Source organism: Trachinotus anak, unplaced genomic scaffold (genome assembly GCF_046630095.1).
Source record: "Trachinotus anak isolate AG129_WGS33_773 ecotype Australia unplaced genomic scaffold, CSIRO_AGI_Tana_v1 ptg000019l, whole genome shotgun sequence".
Taxonomy (NCBI): domain Eukaryota; kingdom Metazoa; phylum Chordata; class Actinopteri; order Carangiformes; family Carangidae; genus Trachinotus; species Trachinotus anak.
Genome location: NW_027273870.1, coordinates 10,918,686 through 10,936,252, shown reverse-complemented (window position 1 = coordinate 10,936,252; position 17,567 = coordinate 10,918,686). Strand labels below are relative to the sequence as shown.

General features: G+C 41.2%; 1 protein-coding gene across 6 annotated transcripts in view; it reads right to left on the bottom strand.

Annotated features, from left to right (window-relative positions):
* sh3pxd2aa (SH3 and PX domains 2Aa) overlaps window positions 1–17,567 on the bottom strand; it is a 117,343-nt gene that overhangs the window by 9,609 nt on the left and 90,167 nt on the right. For 4 of the 6 annotated variants that reach the window (XM_071504706.1, XM_071504708.1, XM_071504711.1 and 1 more), the window contains 6 exons: window positions 12,896–12,979; window positions 2,884–3,001; window positions 1,082–1,485; window positions 948–962; window positions 667–716; window positions 164–283 (listed from right to left, as the gene is read on the bottom strand). In XM_071504706.1, coding sequence (XP_071360807.1) covers window positions 164–283; window positions 667–716; window positions 948–962; window positions 1,082–1,485; window positions 2,884–3,001; window positions 12,896–12,979 — 791 coding nt within the window. The remainder of the gene's footprint in view (window positions 1–163; window positions 284–666; window positions 717–947; window positions 963–1,081; window positions 1,486–2,883; window positions 3,002–12,895; window positions 12,980–17,567) is intronic. The other 2 variants (XM_071504707.1, XM_071504709.1) reach the window with 1 other exon arrangement.

Below are 17,567 nucleotides of genomic sequence, written 5' to 3'. Positions count from 1 at the left end.
GAGTGAATTCTGTCTACATCATCATGTTGAAACACAAATCTCAAGGTCGTATCTCTATTGCCTCAGCTTTCCTGTCTATCTGGGGAGCACTCAGTAGACATACATATTCAATGAGCCCTGGCTGTCTCATCTAAGTGACAACGATGTAGATCTGGCCTCTTACATCAGCCTTTTGTCCTCCACGGAAACTGATGCCATCAGAGATTGAGGACTGGAAATCTGCTATAGTGTAATACTCTGCTTCCACAGCAGGGGGCTCTGGTGGTTTAGGTAACTGGAATCCCTAAACAGAAAGGGAGGTGAGATATGAACAGCTGACATCACATCATCATTATATTGTCTTATATTGTCTTATATCTCAGTACGACTTCATAATGAGTCTAAGTTAAGACTTAATAAGGAGGAATCGTCAATTATTTCAAGATATGAGTTATGACTAAACATGATAATAATATCATAGTATGTACAATAAGTATACACAGTATATACACAGTATTAGAATCAGATGACCAAAGACAAGCTGAAATTGTACTTGTGTTGTTACTGTCCTTTAATCTTTTCTATGCTAACTCTTTGTTTTTTTTTTATTATTTCTGTTAAATATAAAGTAATATCAAAGAATGCCCTCAGGTATTTTTAGAAGAAGAAGCTTATTAAATGTCTTACCAAGTTGGTGTCTCTCCTTGGGGGAGGTTTTTGTCTCAGATTTGGAGACCCTGATTAAACAAAACGAAAGCTTATGAAAATGTTACTGCAATGTGTTCATCCTTCACAAGGTAAAACCAACGCTAGGAAACACAAACAGGTCATACATTCTTGGTATGTGAGTGAAAGGGAAATCCCCACACCAAACTTAAAATCCCATGTTAAACAGCCTCACAGGTTAGTGTATATGTTATTACATCACCACAATCACTACCATTAGATACACCATCCATGTAGCTTACCTACAGCATTGAGGCCTACACAAATGGGAAATGAGATCTCTTAATGTCACATAAAAATCCTCCTACCCCTAGCTACAGTGCATTTACTGCTTTTTTCACCAGTACAAAAAGCTCAATTGTGTCCAAATACTCACCAATTTCCACTCTATGCGGTGCCACTCTCGCAACAGCTGGGGACCCGGGCTCGCCTCTCCCTTTATTCTCATTTAGAGCTGCACTTGCTGCTATTCCTAGACATGGACTGTTGGTGTCACGGCCTGCACTCAGCCTCCTGCCTGTCTCAGCGTTGATTTCAGAGCTATAGGGCATTGGCAGACTGATCTCGCTCTTGGAGATGTGGCGCTCTGGTGTTGTGCTACCCTCTCCGTCTGTCTGAATGTCCTTCTCGCTGACTGACTTCTTTTGCAGTAGGTTGCTGATTTCCATGATGTTGCCGATGATCTCCACAGGGCCTGTCAGGGTCTTCTTGCGGGGGGAGAAATCCTCTTTCACCTTTTTCAAGTATGAGGCAGGGGCCCATCCCTCTTTTCCTAAGTATCTGGAACACATAAAAAAGATTACTATTGTAGTTTGCTGAATTCTTCCCTGTTTTAGACTATTAACAGAGGCATTGTACACATAGTCAGTTTACTTCTCCTGAACATGCCATTGGGGCTATTTTAGGCTGTAGCTTTAGAAAACCTAAATTATAATCTGGCATGAGCATTTAAAAACCCAGTCAAAACCAAACAAAGCTGTTGGTTGCATTATGGGAAATCTCAGCCTTTGTTGCATGATTTTGACCATTCAGATTTCTAATTTGTCTTTTTTTTTGTACCCAGCACACTGAATTTGGTAGAGCCATAATCTATACTTAGAACAAACAAACAACAGAAAATTGCTCATTCTCCTGCATCAGAGTGTGTAATAAAATACACCAAGTAAGATCCTGTGTATTGAAAAAAACGCCACTATTCAAATTCTAGTGAAGTAGAGATAGCCAGAGGCAAGTAAACACACTGCATAATATATGCAAAGAGACACTGCCTCCCCACATTTCAACATTCATTGTTATGCTAAATGAGTCATTTTAGAGTGCTTTGTGAAACAATAAGTAATGTTCCAAATGCAACTCTGAGTCATTTGCCTCTAGGTGATCCATTTTCTGCTCAAAAGAGATGTGATCACTCCAGGATCAGTTGGAGAACTGTGACCACAAGGAGTCCCCATAACTAAAAATGCCCCATGCTTGGACTTTGCTGTTCAAAAGAAATCCACAGAGAGCAACATGACTCAGAAGTACATCTGGAGGATTTTTTCTTGTTGGGCAACATGCTTTAAAATGATTCATTGTGCATTGCAGTGAACAAGCTGTTTGTGTATACATATTGACCATATACCTCAAATATCACACCAGCATTAACACCTTTAACAGGGACTCTGTTTGAACCTTTGTGTATAGTATAGAAGCATGCACATTCCTAACATGTATTTGCATGTGTATGTGAGATGCCACGAGGCAGCATGTGATAGCAATCGGCTGTGCAGTGGAGCTCCTCTCTTATGCTCCCAGGGATACAAGGAAACAAACAACTGGCAGGAAATACACACTGGCTGGGTAAACAAAACACACATGTGCAAACATGCAGAGAGTCACACACATACACATTAGAAGTGGGAGGCAGCTGATCTGTGGAGAGCTCCATATGTTAATGGTTTCTTCTCAATACCATTAAGCAAATGAGAGCTGCAGGAAACCGCCGCCTTAATCACAGCCTGAAGCAATGATTCCAATGAACAATGTCAGCACTCTCTGAGGACCTGCTCACTTTGAAATTGGATGACATTCGACAGATTCCATTCTTCTCATACAGTGGCCATGTGAACTTAGGATTGATGCTCATGCAGCAACGGTTCTGTCACCTGATGCACTGTTTATTCGTTGGTGTTTACTCACCTGATGAACCACCAGCCCTCCAGGTTCTTTTGGATGACCTCCACGGTGACCCCTTTCTCAAAGCTGACTTCATCCTTCCCTTGACTGGTGTATGGCTGCACTGTCACATACTTCTCTTCTGAAGATCAAGAGGGGTGAAGGAAAGAGAAAAAGAGAAAAAGTCAGTGGTGGACAAAGCACACATTACTTGAGTCAAAGTATAGATTGTTCAGTCAAATTTCTACTTGAGTTAAAGCACTGGAGTACTTGCTTTTAAAAATGACAAATGAATTAAAATAATTAAAACTTTATTCAAAAGTACATTTTAAGTCAACACATTATTGCATTGTTCCACATTTACAGAACCTAATGACTCTGAAGCAACCTACTGAATGACTGTAGAATTTGCAGAGTAAAAAGCTTGTAGAATATGATACAAAGCCAGTAGAAATTGGCCATAAGTCATTTGCCCAACAACAGCATAAAAATAGCAACTACTAAAAGCTGTCAGTTTAAAAGGTTATCTGGAATTAAACAAACATTACATATCGCCACATGCTACACACAGACTCTGCTTCTGTCTGGAAAGGGCTCAGAAAGATCACAAACTACAAATCTAAACCCCCCCACTCCATTAATGACTTCCGTCTGGCCAACGATCTGAATGAGTTCTACTGCCGCTTTGAAAGACAGTGGGACAAGCCTGACACTAACCTCCACATCAGAGCCACATCAGAACCCCCCTCCTCCCCTACCAAAGGAACGTCTCTCTCTATCCTGGAGAGAGATGTCAACAGGCTTTTTAAGAAGCAGAACCCCCGCAAAGCAGCCGGTCCTGACTCTGTCTCTCCATCATCCCTGAAGCACTGTGCTGATCAGCTGTCTCCAGTGTTCACGGACATCTTCAACACCTCACTGGAGACCTGCCACGTGCCAGCCTGCTTCAAATCCTCCACCATCATCCCTGTCCCCAAAAAACCAAGGCCCACAGGACTAAATGACTACAGACCCATTGCCCTGACCTCTGTGGTCATGAAATCATTTGAGCGCCTTGTCCTGTCCCATCTCAAATCCATCACTGACCCACTCCTGGACCCCCTGCAGTTCGCCTACAGAGCCAACAGGTCTGTAGACGACGCCGTCAACATGGCTCTCCACTTCATCCTCCAGCACCTGGACTCCTCAGGGACCTATGCCAGGATCCTGTTTGTGGACTTCAGCTCTGCCTTCAACACCATCATCCCGGCTCTGCTGCAGGACAAGCTCTCCCAGCTGAGCGTGCCTGACTCCACCTGCAGGTGGATCACCGACTTCCTGTCTGACAGGAGGCAGCACGTGAAGCTAGGAAAGCATGTGTCTGACTCCCAGACCATCAGCACTGGATCCTCGCAAGGCTGCGTTCTTTCTCCTCTGCTCTTCTCCCTGTACACCAACACCTGCACCTCCAGCCATCAGTCTGTCAAGCTCCTGAAGTTTGCAGACGACACCACTCTCATTGGACTCATCTCTGATGGCGATGAGTCTGCCTACAGGTGGGAGACTGAGCGCCTGGTGACCTGGTGCAGGCAGAACAACCTAGAGCTAAACGCTCTGAAGACAGTGGAAATGATAGTGGACTTCAGGAAGAGCCCAGCCCCACCCACCCCCATCTCCCTGTGTGACTCCCCCGTGGCTACCGTGGTGCATTTTCGCTTCTTGGGAACCACCATCACACAGGATCTCAAATGGGAGCTAAACATCAGCTCCCTCATCAAAAAAGCTCAGCAGAGGATGTATTTCCTGAGGCAATTGAAGAAGTTCAACCTGCCAAGGACTATGATGGTGAACTTCTACACCTCCATCATTGAGTCCATCCTCACCTCCTCCATCACCATCTGGTACGCTGCTGCCACGGAGAGGGACAATAACAGACTGCAGCGTATCATCCACTCTGCTGAGAAGGTGATTGGCTGCAATCTTCCGTCCCTCCAGGACCTGTACGCCTCAAGGACTCTGAGGCGTGCAGGGAAGATTGTAGCTGACTCCTCCCACCCTGGACACAAACTCTTTGAGACACTCCCCTCTGGCAGGAGGCTGCGGTCCTTCAGGACCAAAACCTCTCGCCACAAAAATAGCTTCTTCCCATCTGCTATTAGCCTCATCAACAAGGCTAGAGAGCCCCACTGTTGCTGATCAATTGCACCAATCACCAGAAAAAATTCCTTGTATGTGAAAACATACTTGGCAATAAAACTGATTCTGATTCTGATTCTGATTCTGATGGTTTCACAAGTTGGACGGCTATTTTTTGTAGGCAGTGATGAAGTTTTGTCGTGTTAACAGCAAACATTTAAAAGAAAACGACTCTTTCTTTATTTCTAGAATTTCAAACATGGACTTAAGAAAATGCCAGGACAGCATATGGTCTATCCCATTTTTGAAAATAAAGAAAACCCATTCCTCTGACTAAAAGTTATGCTTCAAAGTAACGAGTATTGAAATATACCCACAAATTGTAGTTTTGACCCCACTACAAAACACAAATTGTACACTACAGAAATGTAGTGGGGTCAAAAGTACAATTTGTGTTTTAAGTGTAGTGGAGTAAAAGTCATATGTTTACAAAAAAATAATACTCAAGTAAAGTACAGATACTAAAAATATATACTTAAGTACAGTTTTCTAGTAAACATACTTTGTTACTGTCCACTCCTGGACAAAGTGAGTGAAAAGTTGTCATCAACCAGTCTCCCACTGTTAGATTAACCTACTGTACAGTTTACATTGTCCAAGAAAGCCTTCTGAGAGTGTGACCTACTTAAAATACTATTTCCATACCAACACAAATACGACCCCCCCCCCCCCTTGTCCGACAACAATATCAAAAAGCTCCCTCTACTGGCTCAACCTCTCTCCCTTTCTGTTTGTTATCCATGCTGGGCCTCATTCAAGCTGTTTGGACCCTGATGCAGTGTTTGTCTCTCCAGAGGGAGATTCCTCTTCTAACAGCAGGCCTACATCAGGGCCTCCCTCGAGGAGATAAGATATTTGGACCAAGATCTCCCTTCTCAGATCCCTATCTGACCGCCACTCCTCTCTCACGCTCTGCAAGGCTTCCAAGACCCTGCAGGAAAGGAAATCCTACGATGGGCTTTGTGGGGGAGCAGGAGAAGGTTAGGGGATTTATAGTCACCAAGTCTAAAGAAGAAGATGAAAGATTGGTAGATGGATCAGACCAGGCTTTCCAGCAGCGGAAGAGATGATCAGTGGACAGGACATTGGCTTGTTTCATTGGATAATGAATTGGTGTGGTGTGCAGAGGAGGAAAAATCATCTGCATATGCAATTTGGCGATTTCGGTGGCAGAATATGTGGCAGGAGGTTTCCTGTCACATATTCTGCCACTGAAGAAAGCTGTAACAGAATGAGATTTAACATGTATAGAATAAATGAGAGTTGAGTTAGAGAAGAGGGAATGTGACCTTACATCGCTGAGGGGAATATGATTGCTGAAGGCAGAGTGAAAGGCAGCAATGATATCTCAAAGGTATGTGTATTTATTCATGTGGATGCATGCTTTCAATAGGTGGGGTATGTTCAGACGGCAGGGATTCAAGTTCCTCTCCTGCCCATCATTTCAGAGCAGCTGAGGTCAATAATGTGGAGCACAGAGGAATGTCTGGCCGTGAACCTGGGCTCCCAAAGCATGCTGTATGGAGAGGTGTGTGTGTGAGAGGTTGGGGTGAGTAGACTACTTGTAGAGTCTGTAGCCTCTATCTAAGTGTGTGCGCTTGTTGTAGATTATTATGTTGTTTCTTTTAATTCCCTGAGGAGCAGAATAAAAAATGAAAGATTAAATTAATCACATCTATTAATCACATCTTTGCACATGAGTCTTTAATGGGCTGTACACGTGCCTCAGGGTCCACCTCTGTGTGTGTGTGTGCGTTGGCGCCAGCATTCACACTGCAGGGACAGCACAGTGAGTTGAGTGTGCAGTCAGTGGGACACTATAAATCTGATTAGGGACCTGCTGTAAATGATAGTGCTCTGTGAAAGCACAGACCGCCATCAGCAGGGTGGAGGGAGGGATGGCTCATATTAAACCTTAGGAGCATGAGACACCACCCCTGCCGAGAACACAATGAGGTCACATCGCCATCAGTAGCCAAACTGCACCTCCAGTTAGGTCAAGACACCCTGACCTGGCTTTGTGTCAGAGCAACAAGAGATAAAGTTGAGTCATTTAATTTGAGTTCCTTATTTTATTGTCTAGATCTCCAGATCATGTCCTTGTCTTCTTTATGAAGCATCATATAAAAGGCAAAAAAGTCTGTCAGCAAACCGGCTGCAGAGTATACGTCAGCTTTCTTCCATTAGCAAATTGCATTCTCCGAGAACATAAGGCCTATGTGATTGGCGTTTTTGTCCTCTGTCAGTGCTACTAAATCAAGCTATATCTCAAAGTGTCTGTGCGGAGGTGTAAAACCTCACTCACCCATTTCTTATTGCCTGCTCAGCAATGCATTATCAGGCAGGAACAGTGGTGCCATTCACAAAGGAAAGAGAGTGTGGAGGACAAGGATAGCAGAAAGGTGGAAAGACAAAAATTTGGTATACTAGCTGCAAGTAGTAAGTAACTTCATCTATGAAGGTGTTTTTGGTGCAAAACAGTTGCGTATCTGTGATGGTCAATTTTGTAATTAACAGAGAAAAATGAAGAAACTCATGCACTCACATTTTTGCTTCATTTGTTGCAGTGAACATGGCGCAAAAAACCCATTCGCACGCTCATTTCAAATAATGTGAAGTCATGGACAAAATTAGCACATCTGCAAATCTGTATGTGAATTCATGCGATGAGAATTGCACATCTGTATAATATTTTCTCCCAAATACATTTTTTCTTGGATATTTTTGTAGCACAAACAAAAGTCAACGACTACAACAGCTTGAATCTTCTGCTACAACCCAAGAAAGATGACTACTGCGCGCTCTCACTTTTGCACCTGTAACGGGTTGTAAGACGGCTGCATGTTCAGTTTTGCTGAAGCAGGTCCTCCCTCTATCAATCCACAGTCCACAGCCACAGTTTCTGTATAATGGCTACACAGTGCACTATGGCCTGTGTGCCGCTTGCTGCTGGTCCAGATTTCCCCTAGGTCTTGTGCCGGTAACACACCAAATATCTGTGTGAAATGTGGAGCGAAGGTGATGTGTACATATTGCAGCTCAAATATTTGTATTTCTGGGAGAGGGAAAAAAATTTACAAGTTTACAACTTCACTGATACGCATGTGTGATGATTTTCTACAACTACAAATTCCACTGTCACAGGTATTCAGTGGTTTTGCACCAAAATACCTTCATATTAATCAGATCAGTTTTCTACACTCTCCGGTGGTTGTCTTAACCCTCTGGCACATTATATCTATCATATTATTACCAATAGCTATCTGGTGCACAGAGCAATTCAACACAAACACAAACCACTACTTGCACATACTGGTGTTTGTTCCAGGTCTGACTGAGGCACAATTGAACCAAGTTAAGGCATAGTCAGGGTCAGACAGCATACAGTTAGTGGGCAACAGATAGCAATACAGTCACAAAGCAAAGAGTGGTGGGGAATGAAAAGTTGGAAAATCCACAGAAACGGAGTTTGACATAAATCCAGTCAGCAACAGCTGCAGTTTTCATGGTGAGACTATTTTCAATGGTGGAAAAAGAGCTACTTGTCCAGGAGCTCTTAGCTTGTTTGCAACATAGCCAGTAAAATGCCATATGAAACTCTTCTGTCCTCAGAAGTCCTCTCTAACTGTACATGTGGCTTTATCAGTATGTTTCCTTTAACCAATAAATCGTAGAGGTACCCAACAGCATTTCAAAATCCCTGAGCTAAACCAAGTTTGCCTTACTGAACATGTCACAGAGCAGTAGGTATGCACTACACTCATACAAATAACTGTAGTTGTTGATCCAACTAATCTTCATGTTTCTTGGACTAGCTGAGATCCAAATGCCATTGGTGAACAAATCTGGATACTAAGTGATGTATTTCATTTACAGTACAGCTGCCTCTGATTTCTGATCACATGACTCTCAATCAAAACCATGTGCTGTGAACTGTGAGTGAGCAGATTTGAGAGTTTTTTTTCTCATTTTCTTTCTTCTTGCATGTCTGGTTACCTGGAAGGACATGAGCAATTCTAAGTCTAATACTAACAGGCAGAGTGATTATCTGTGAACATTGCAATTTGGCTATGCTCTGCAAATGCCTGAAAGATAGGCAGTGACATTGAATAAATGTATGCAAGAAATGATAACAGAGTAGACATTGTTGCATGACAGGATGGTGGGTTTCACCTGTTAATGGACTGTGGGGATAAAAATGAGCTGCTGGGCCCCTATTAACTCCCTTGTTCCTCCCTCTCTCTGTATAATTTGAACACTTGAGATACGACCTTGCCCCAAGTTTGGTGTGTGATAATATTCAACACATGAGCACAATGCTTTGATTTTGACACAGTGAGCATCTCCATGACACAGCTTTGAGGTGAAATAGCATTACCAGTGTTGAAACCTATATCAAGTCAGTTTATTTGCTGTAAGAATGGGCTATGCTTAAAACTAGTTGGTACAAAGTGTTGTTTGACTGACATTGGGCGAAAGTAGTGTATATCAGTCACAGGCCTGACATATAGAGACAATCATTCACACTCAAATTCACACCTGTGGGCAAGTTAGAATCACTTATTAACCCTGCATGTCTTTGGATTATGGGAGGAAGCCAGAGTACCTGCAGAAATCCAACGCAGGCATGAGAAGAACATGCAAACTCCACACAGAAACGCCCCAGAAGAACCTAGAACCTTTCTTGCTGTGAGGCAACAGTGCCAACCACTGCACCACCTTGCTGACCGTGGCTCATAGGGTGTGACTGTCCAACGCATGATTCACAAAGTCTATATTCCTAGCGTATGTAACCACAATATGGCAACCTCATATGTTGTAACACAACATCATATTGTGTGACAGGTTGTGTGTCAGTGGTTTTGCTTGTAACTTAATATGATCCCAAGTTTACCATTTTTTCTTGTGTTTTATAACTAACAGTTAAGTTAAATCTATGTTTTGTCCTTTTTAACACTAACACGTCACTAGTCCTGTGTCTGATATGCTACACAATAGTTAGCACCACAATGCTCCACATTTTTCTTAAACTGTTTTTCTTTGAATGTTAAATGCATATAATACGTGTTTTTGCATTGACAAATTGCACTGTGGTGTGGTTCATCCAGTGGTGTGACATTCAGAACTGTGACAATAAAAAGGCTTTGTTAGTGATTATCATAAAAATGTCAAAGGGAACACATGGCATCAAGAGTCACAAGCATTGTGTTAGATTTCTAAACAGATCTGTCAGAATTGAACTAAAACATTTTGAAAGATGATTGTGAAGTTTCACTGTTGTTGAATTAAGTGATATAGTAAGTTCAAGTGGAGAGGAAAAGAAAAAGGTTTAAATAAAGCCAGACAAAAAATCTGAGCCTCTCATCTAGGTAAGTAAAATCTAGATATCTTAATAAGTAAGAACATGGCCTCCAAAAGTGTTTTATGCCCTCATTCTGTGTTGGTGACAGCCAGTCGGGTGACTCATCTACACTGTATAGAGGTTGAGGTCTGTGTAATTAAATACAGTCAGCAGACTGGGCTGCTGCCCCACTTTCACACTTTCCACCAGCTCATTTGGGCCAAGTCTCACTGTGCTGGGAGACATGTCCGGTTAGGTAACACTCCAGGAGACCTGGAGACCTGTTGCATTTGTGCTGTGGGAGCTGAATAGCATTAATTATCCAAATCTGTTTAATGCAGTCCAATTATTTTGTTGCTCGGTGTGAGCTGAAGAGCATCCAGGTTTGATGGAGTGAGATTTGAGATTTTACTGTCAGAGCTGAGTCATGGCCACCCAATATACTGCTCCTGGTAGACAGTGAGGGCCAGCTGTTGTTGGCTGACTATATAAATGAGATTGTTTACCATGTGGCTACAAAATATGTGAAAGCACAGGAGAGTGGGGCCACGTGACAGGCTCAGCACTGGTATTGTATTATTTCCTCAAGGGCAATTATTATCTACATTATATCACTTAAAATAACATACATGAGACAAAATAATCTCCAGGAAAAGGTATTTTTTGCATTTTCACTGAAAAAAAAAAGATGATGTAATTTTTTTTTGGGTGACGTACAAAACAAGCATGTTCCCTTAAATGTGGAGAATATGATTTGTAGGCTGGGGCATCTCTGTAGCACCACACAGCTTCATTTATATTGTGACACATTTCACCTGCAATTTCAATATTATTTCAACTTCTATTGTTCAGCCCTACCCCAGACCACATCAAAAGTCTTTCCTTTACTCTACTGACTCTGTTTACAGCCATCCAGAGGCAGTGCACATCTGTTGTGTGAGTGATGTTGTGCACCGTGAAGCCACAGTTATGCACGGCAGATCTGCTGGCTAAATTTTGCGCAACCAGAGGCCTGTATGGTGAAGCAAATTCAACAAACCCAGAATACCTTCATTATCTGTCTTCATTGAGCTTAACATGGGCCATCTTGGATAACCTGTACCATAAAGCTGGTTATAAACTGACTTAGTTAACTCCGGGTTTCCTATTCAGAACCATGAATAAAGTACTTGAAAACGGGTAAATTCAGTTACAGCAACATCCAACAGTGATTTTTAACATGGTGAAATGCAAACAAACTAGGGTAGAAATAAAACACTGGAAATAATTTCCAATTATTAAAGCCAGGCTAAGGATACACTGTGAATAAGTACATGAATTATTAAGTTTTTCACTGAGTGAGTATTTTTGCTCTTTTGTCTGATGATGAACAAACTATGTCAGAGGCTTTAGGTTTTATTTCCAATTATGTCCACATGTCATTCTGAGCTGCAGTGATATAAAAGAGAGTAAAAGCATCAACACTGTAAAGAATCCTGTCGGGATTAAAGAATCTTTGTTCAATTACAGTAAAGTTAAAATAATTATGTAGTTATTAAATGTGATAAACTTGCCCTGTTTCTTTCCAGCTCTGTTTTAAACCCAGAGTGGACACATGGAAAGAGACAAACAGCAAAATGCTTGACAGGTTTTGATCTGTTACTCTGAAGTGAAGTTAAGCATAAGTTACCATGGTGATTTGCCCTGGTAAGAAGTGAACCACCACCATAACCCTGAAAACCCAGAGTTAACCCAAACTCCTGCTTCGTAGTACATGCCTCAGCAGACTCCTGGAAAATTCCTGCAAAAACCAGTCTCATCACAAATCAACAAAACCTTCTCTCTACACTGATACCTCCCTCAGGATCAACAAAAAAAAAGGACCAACTATTCTGAAACATCAGGTAGCTGGGGTCAAGGCAACACCTCATTTTTAATTGGAATTGGAATTTATTTGTGGATCATACTCGGACCTTGTTTATATTGCGATATAAGAATTATGCCAAAATATGAGAGCAGACAACTGCTTCATTATCAATGTAGAACAGGCAAATACAGACTAAACTAAACCTACAAATCATTTTAGAAATAAAGAAATGCAACATACAAAAACAAGACTGTAGACACTACTTTCACTGTACATATGACACTAAGGTGGCACTTAAAGATGGATGGTGATAGATCATTGTATGACAAATAAAATAGCACGTTATGTACAGAACATATGATCATTAGATTTTCAACACGGTCAGAGAAAATTCAAAAGTGAATTCAACTTTAAAGAGACATTATCTGCTTCTGTCAGTAAATCTGAGCTGCTGGGTTCATATTTGAAACCCATTACAAAGTGCTTCGGAGACATTCAGGCACAGCTGGCCACAAAAAGACCAAAGCATTGTGACTGTGCTCTGTGCTGCCGGCTTCATGGAAATGGAACAAACAGTCTCATTCATGTGGGTTATGTGTACATTTACCCTAACTATGTAATATGTGTGTGTGTGTGAGACTCTGTGTTTGTGTGCCCATTGTCCCTATGTTCACCTCTGCTCTGCTGACGGTTGACTATACCCCCGAGGGTCCAGCGGCGGTCCAGCCTCTTCAGATGCGCCTTGCGTCTCTTAGTAACTGATGAGGATGAGGAGCAAACAAAAAAAGAAAACATAAAAAACAAACATGGAGTTAGTGTGAGAAGCATAAATTAGCAAAGTGAACAAAGGCAAAAGAAGCTGTTTTCAGTAGCACAGAAAAGGTTTCCAAGGGGCAAATAAACAGCTTCTGTAGGTCAAGTATGAAGCCAGTGGGCAATGTTGAGCAATGGTAAAAGGCTTTTAAGTATACCCAGTTAATTGCTGTTTAATGAAAACAACATTTTTTTTTATTTGTTTACATGGTCCAAAACTTATTCTGCCATTTAATTTGAGTCACATCTTTTAATTCCTGAAATGTAAAGTGTATGGACTCAAAAGCAAAAATCAAAATGGCATGTGAAGAGTTTGAGGACAGCATCTTCCTTATTTATTTAGTATGGATGGTATGGATTAACCACCGTGTGTTATACCGTACAATTATTCAATGTTGTTCAATGTGTACTGTACTATTTGATCCACAAAAAGACATTTTATTGGCTGGACTGCAACAGTGGGGCCAGTCCTATAAACATGAATGTTGCTGATGATGAAGTTATACCACTGGTCAATTGGCAGAGTGTTGGAGTTTCCTCATTGGTGTGTTGCTCTCTTAAAATTATTGGATATGAACAAGCAGAGTTGCCAATTTAGCGCCTTTGTCACTAGATTGAGTGACTTTCAGATGCCTTCAATGACTTTTTCTTTTTTTCAAAAATGCCCCTTGCGACTTCTTGGACAACCCTTAGGCCCTTTCCATAGAAGAGTTGCCAGAATTGCCCCGCAAGGGAGAGGTCGGTCTTTCCCTCCATGGGCACATCTCTCGATGCTGACCATACGGCAGCTGAAACAAATGAGCTTCTAACTTTCCCTCTCTGCAATCATTTTATGAGTAAACATATCTGAAATCACAGCACACTTGTTATATGGTGGTTTTGTCAGATGATGTTGTGATTATAAAATCAGGATTTTAGCAGCAGAGCAGCAGCTTAGAAGTGACTGCTGGTTAACATGAAGCCTTAATGGGCCTCACTTCAGTAATTACTTCATACTTGTTCTGTTGTCTAACCACAGAAACAGAAAAAGATGTAAATGAGAGCAGCTTTAGTATGAATTTGGCTGTATCATGTGGTCCACCAATATACTAGGTTTTGACCAAGTCTTTTTTTTTGAACAATTGACTGGGGACAGCAGAATGTACTTTGAGCTAAGGTAAACCTGTGCAGCATCTGCAATAAATCCTATCTTTGTACATCGTATGTTAACTTTTGATGGTGGCAGACAGCTGTTAATTCAACCTACATTTACCATTTACATACGTAACCCCACCTCTCTAGCCCGTCATGAATGTAAAACAAAAACAAAAATCACAACTGCCTTCAGCTGACAGAGGTCATCAGCAAGTTTTTTTTTTTCCATATTTCTCTCCCCACACACACCATCACAGCCAGCTAGTGGGCATCTCGGTCCAGTGTCAGGTTTCTCTCTGACAGGAAGGTAAACAGACAGCTACAGGACTGTCACGAACACACGGCTTTCTCCTTACAAGTCACACTCTGGAAGGGAGAAGTTTCAGCATCCAACCACAAACCTAAGCTAAGTCACAGGAATTATTTTCCCCTATAAAATTATTATTTGTTTAGCCCATGGAATGTTTAAAAAGGGGTAAAATGCTTTTTACAATTTCCCAGATTCCACGGTGGCATCTTTAAATGACTTGTTTTGTCGGACCAATAGTTCGGTTTACAATGATATAAAACATAGAAAAGGAGCAAATACAGTACATTTGCTGTGGTTCCAGGACTCAACAACACAAATCTATAAATAAGGAATATATTTTGAGATTAAGCACAACATTATGTAAGGATCCATTGATTTGCATATACACTATAAACTTGCATCTCAATACTTAATTTCAGTATAGAATTGAGTTCAAATCCTTATACCCTTAAAATAAATCTGCAGTAATAATATTTCAACCTATTTCTAAAAGAAATCAACTTATTTTTTTTTAGAAATGAGTGTAAGTATCTAGAAACAGAAAGAATTGGGTAGGCTGACAATGACTTGGTAAGAAGGAGATTCAAGCAACATTACTATATTCCACTGAAGAGTTTGGATCAGCTGATAGCACAGATCGTATTGATATGAACTGGTAATTGATGAGGTCTACATACAGTATCTCAGTGGGAGTCTGTATAGTCTGCGGCTGTTGTGTTCTGAACTCTCAACCTCTTTCACTCCTTATTAGTTCAAACCATGTTTAATGAAGAAGCAGTGATAACATGATACGTGATTTTCCGTTCTCTGAGGCCACATGAAGAACAAACACATTAATGAGGGGAAGGACAGAAACAACACTCGACTTCTATCTTTCTTTCAACTGTGGTAATCTAATTCCCTCTGTCAGTTTCTCCATCTTCTGTCCTCTCTTCACCCTCTTATCTCTCCATCTTTCCCTCTGCTCGACATCCGCCCTCGCGCTTTGTGTGTTTCTGCTCCTTGTCATTTCCGCTCCCTTTTGATTCCTCTCTGCCTCCATGCATCCCACTAAGCAAAACCCTACTCCTGTTGACCTCCTAATTGAAATATCAGCTAAAGGGAAGGCACAAAGGGAAATGTTATTTCGAGGTAATTTCAGTGGGGCCAGGCAGCGCCTGTCGGTTCCTCTCCAGCGAGCTGAGCTGTCAGTGGAATTAGGTTACAGACCACGCAGAGATAATGAGATGTAAGAGACGACAGGAAGCGAGAAGGGGGAGATCAGAAATAAGAAGTGACGATGTGTGCCAACACAAAGACACCGGGCCTAATGGGACAGAGGATGGGGGTGGGGGGTGGAGGGGAAAGAGTATGTGTGAGTGTTGTTACTGAGTGAGGACATTGTGGCTGATCCTCACATCTTCAAAAGGTCGAGGGTTAAGACGTGGTTTTAGAGTTAGAGTTAGAGAATAATATCCAGGTTAGGGACGGGGGCATTTAGTCTATCTGTGTGTGCGTGTGTCTATGTGTGTACTTGAATGTAGTTGTGAGCTCAGGCACTTCCTGCTTAAAATTCACTTGAGTAGATTGATTAAAAGTGAAGGAAGACAGTGAGACAACTAAATGTAAAGAGAGTGTTTTGCGGGGCCTTGAGGACGATTCCAGTTTATTACACCGTCTTAACCGTTGACTGCTTGTGTATCTTGCACCATTAAGACATATTTTTTTCAATGTCTCTGTGTTCCAAAATCTCAGCAATTAAAAGAGTAATCCACTAATTTAGCAGTGCCCTGGACTCAAAATAGATGGTTTAAAAAAAAGATTTAAAAAAAAGATTAAAATTGACACAACTGAATTAGATATATTGTCTTTTTTATTCCATACATTTTCTGGCATCTTTTGTAGACTTGCTGCTTAGATGATTCTAGACTACAGTCATAAAGTCCAGGGTGTCTGAAGCTTTGGCAAACAAAAAGCTATTTGTTTTTTTAATCATGTAAATAGTCAAATTACTTAAATTACTTGCACCTTTGTGGACTTATAGGTGTCTCCATTTGAGGACAGGTTCAGTATGCGAGTGTGTTTTTTATCAAAGGGAACTTGTTGCTGTAAGAAGTAAAAAGTAAGATTTTATGCAACTGCTGTTACTATAAATTGGCATGTAACTGTGGCCATGTGTAATGTAGCTTGCTGTTATTGTTTTATCACAGACAAAAACAGCCGAAGATTTACCTTGGAACTCATTCTCAAAAACATGTCACAGATTAGCAAAATTTCAATTTGTACGTGAAGCGTCATTCTAAAAATTGCATTCTATGCAAAATGACTGTTACTTTGGTGAGTACAATGTTATCATGGCTGACAGAGACAGTAGCAACAATGGCCAAAGCTACAATTATAAGACTTTGTTGTAATACAGTGTAATTGTCCTTTAAAGGTACATTTTATTATGTAGCACAACAATAAAGAAATGCAAAATCATATGAAAAACCCATTAAAACAATACAAATGTCTAATCCACAGGCAACCAATGCTCCATGGAGGTGAAATAACATCTTAATGGATATTAAGCTGTTATTTCACCTCTAGTCTAGAGGATTGCAAGTCATGTCTCTGTTAAAGGCTGTTACCAACATCAATTAAGTGTGTGAATTTGTGTGAGTGTTAAAAAAAATCCACGAAATTAATGAGAACAGCAAATAACAGTAACTGTGACAGCTATGCAAAAGTATCATCATTCTAGCTGCATGTGTGTGTGTGTATGGGGGACGGGTTGTTTTACTGCATTCGTGGGCTGTGAACAGCAGGGACCCACTATACTTGTGGGGTCTGACAGCTTTGTAGGGATCAAAATGCTGGACCCCACAAGTGCAACTGGCAGTTTGAGGGTTATGACTTGGTTTTAATGTCCCATATTTTACACTTTTCTAGTGTTTCATTTATTTATTTATTTTATCCAAAATAATGTATATTTGTGGTTTTAAATACCAAAAACTACCTTAATGTAGTTTTACATTTCTTCTCTCCGGCTTCCCTCTGGAGCTCTAGCAACAACAGATCGGTGAGCTAATCAGAAGAGAGGCTCTGAGGCTCTTGAGGCATGGTTGAGG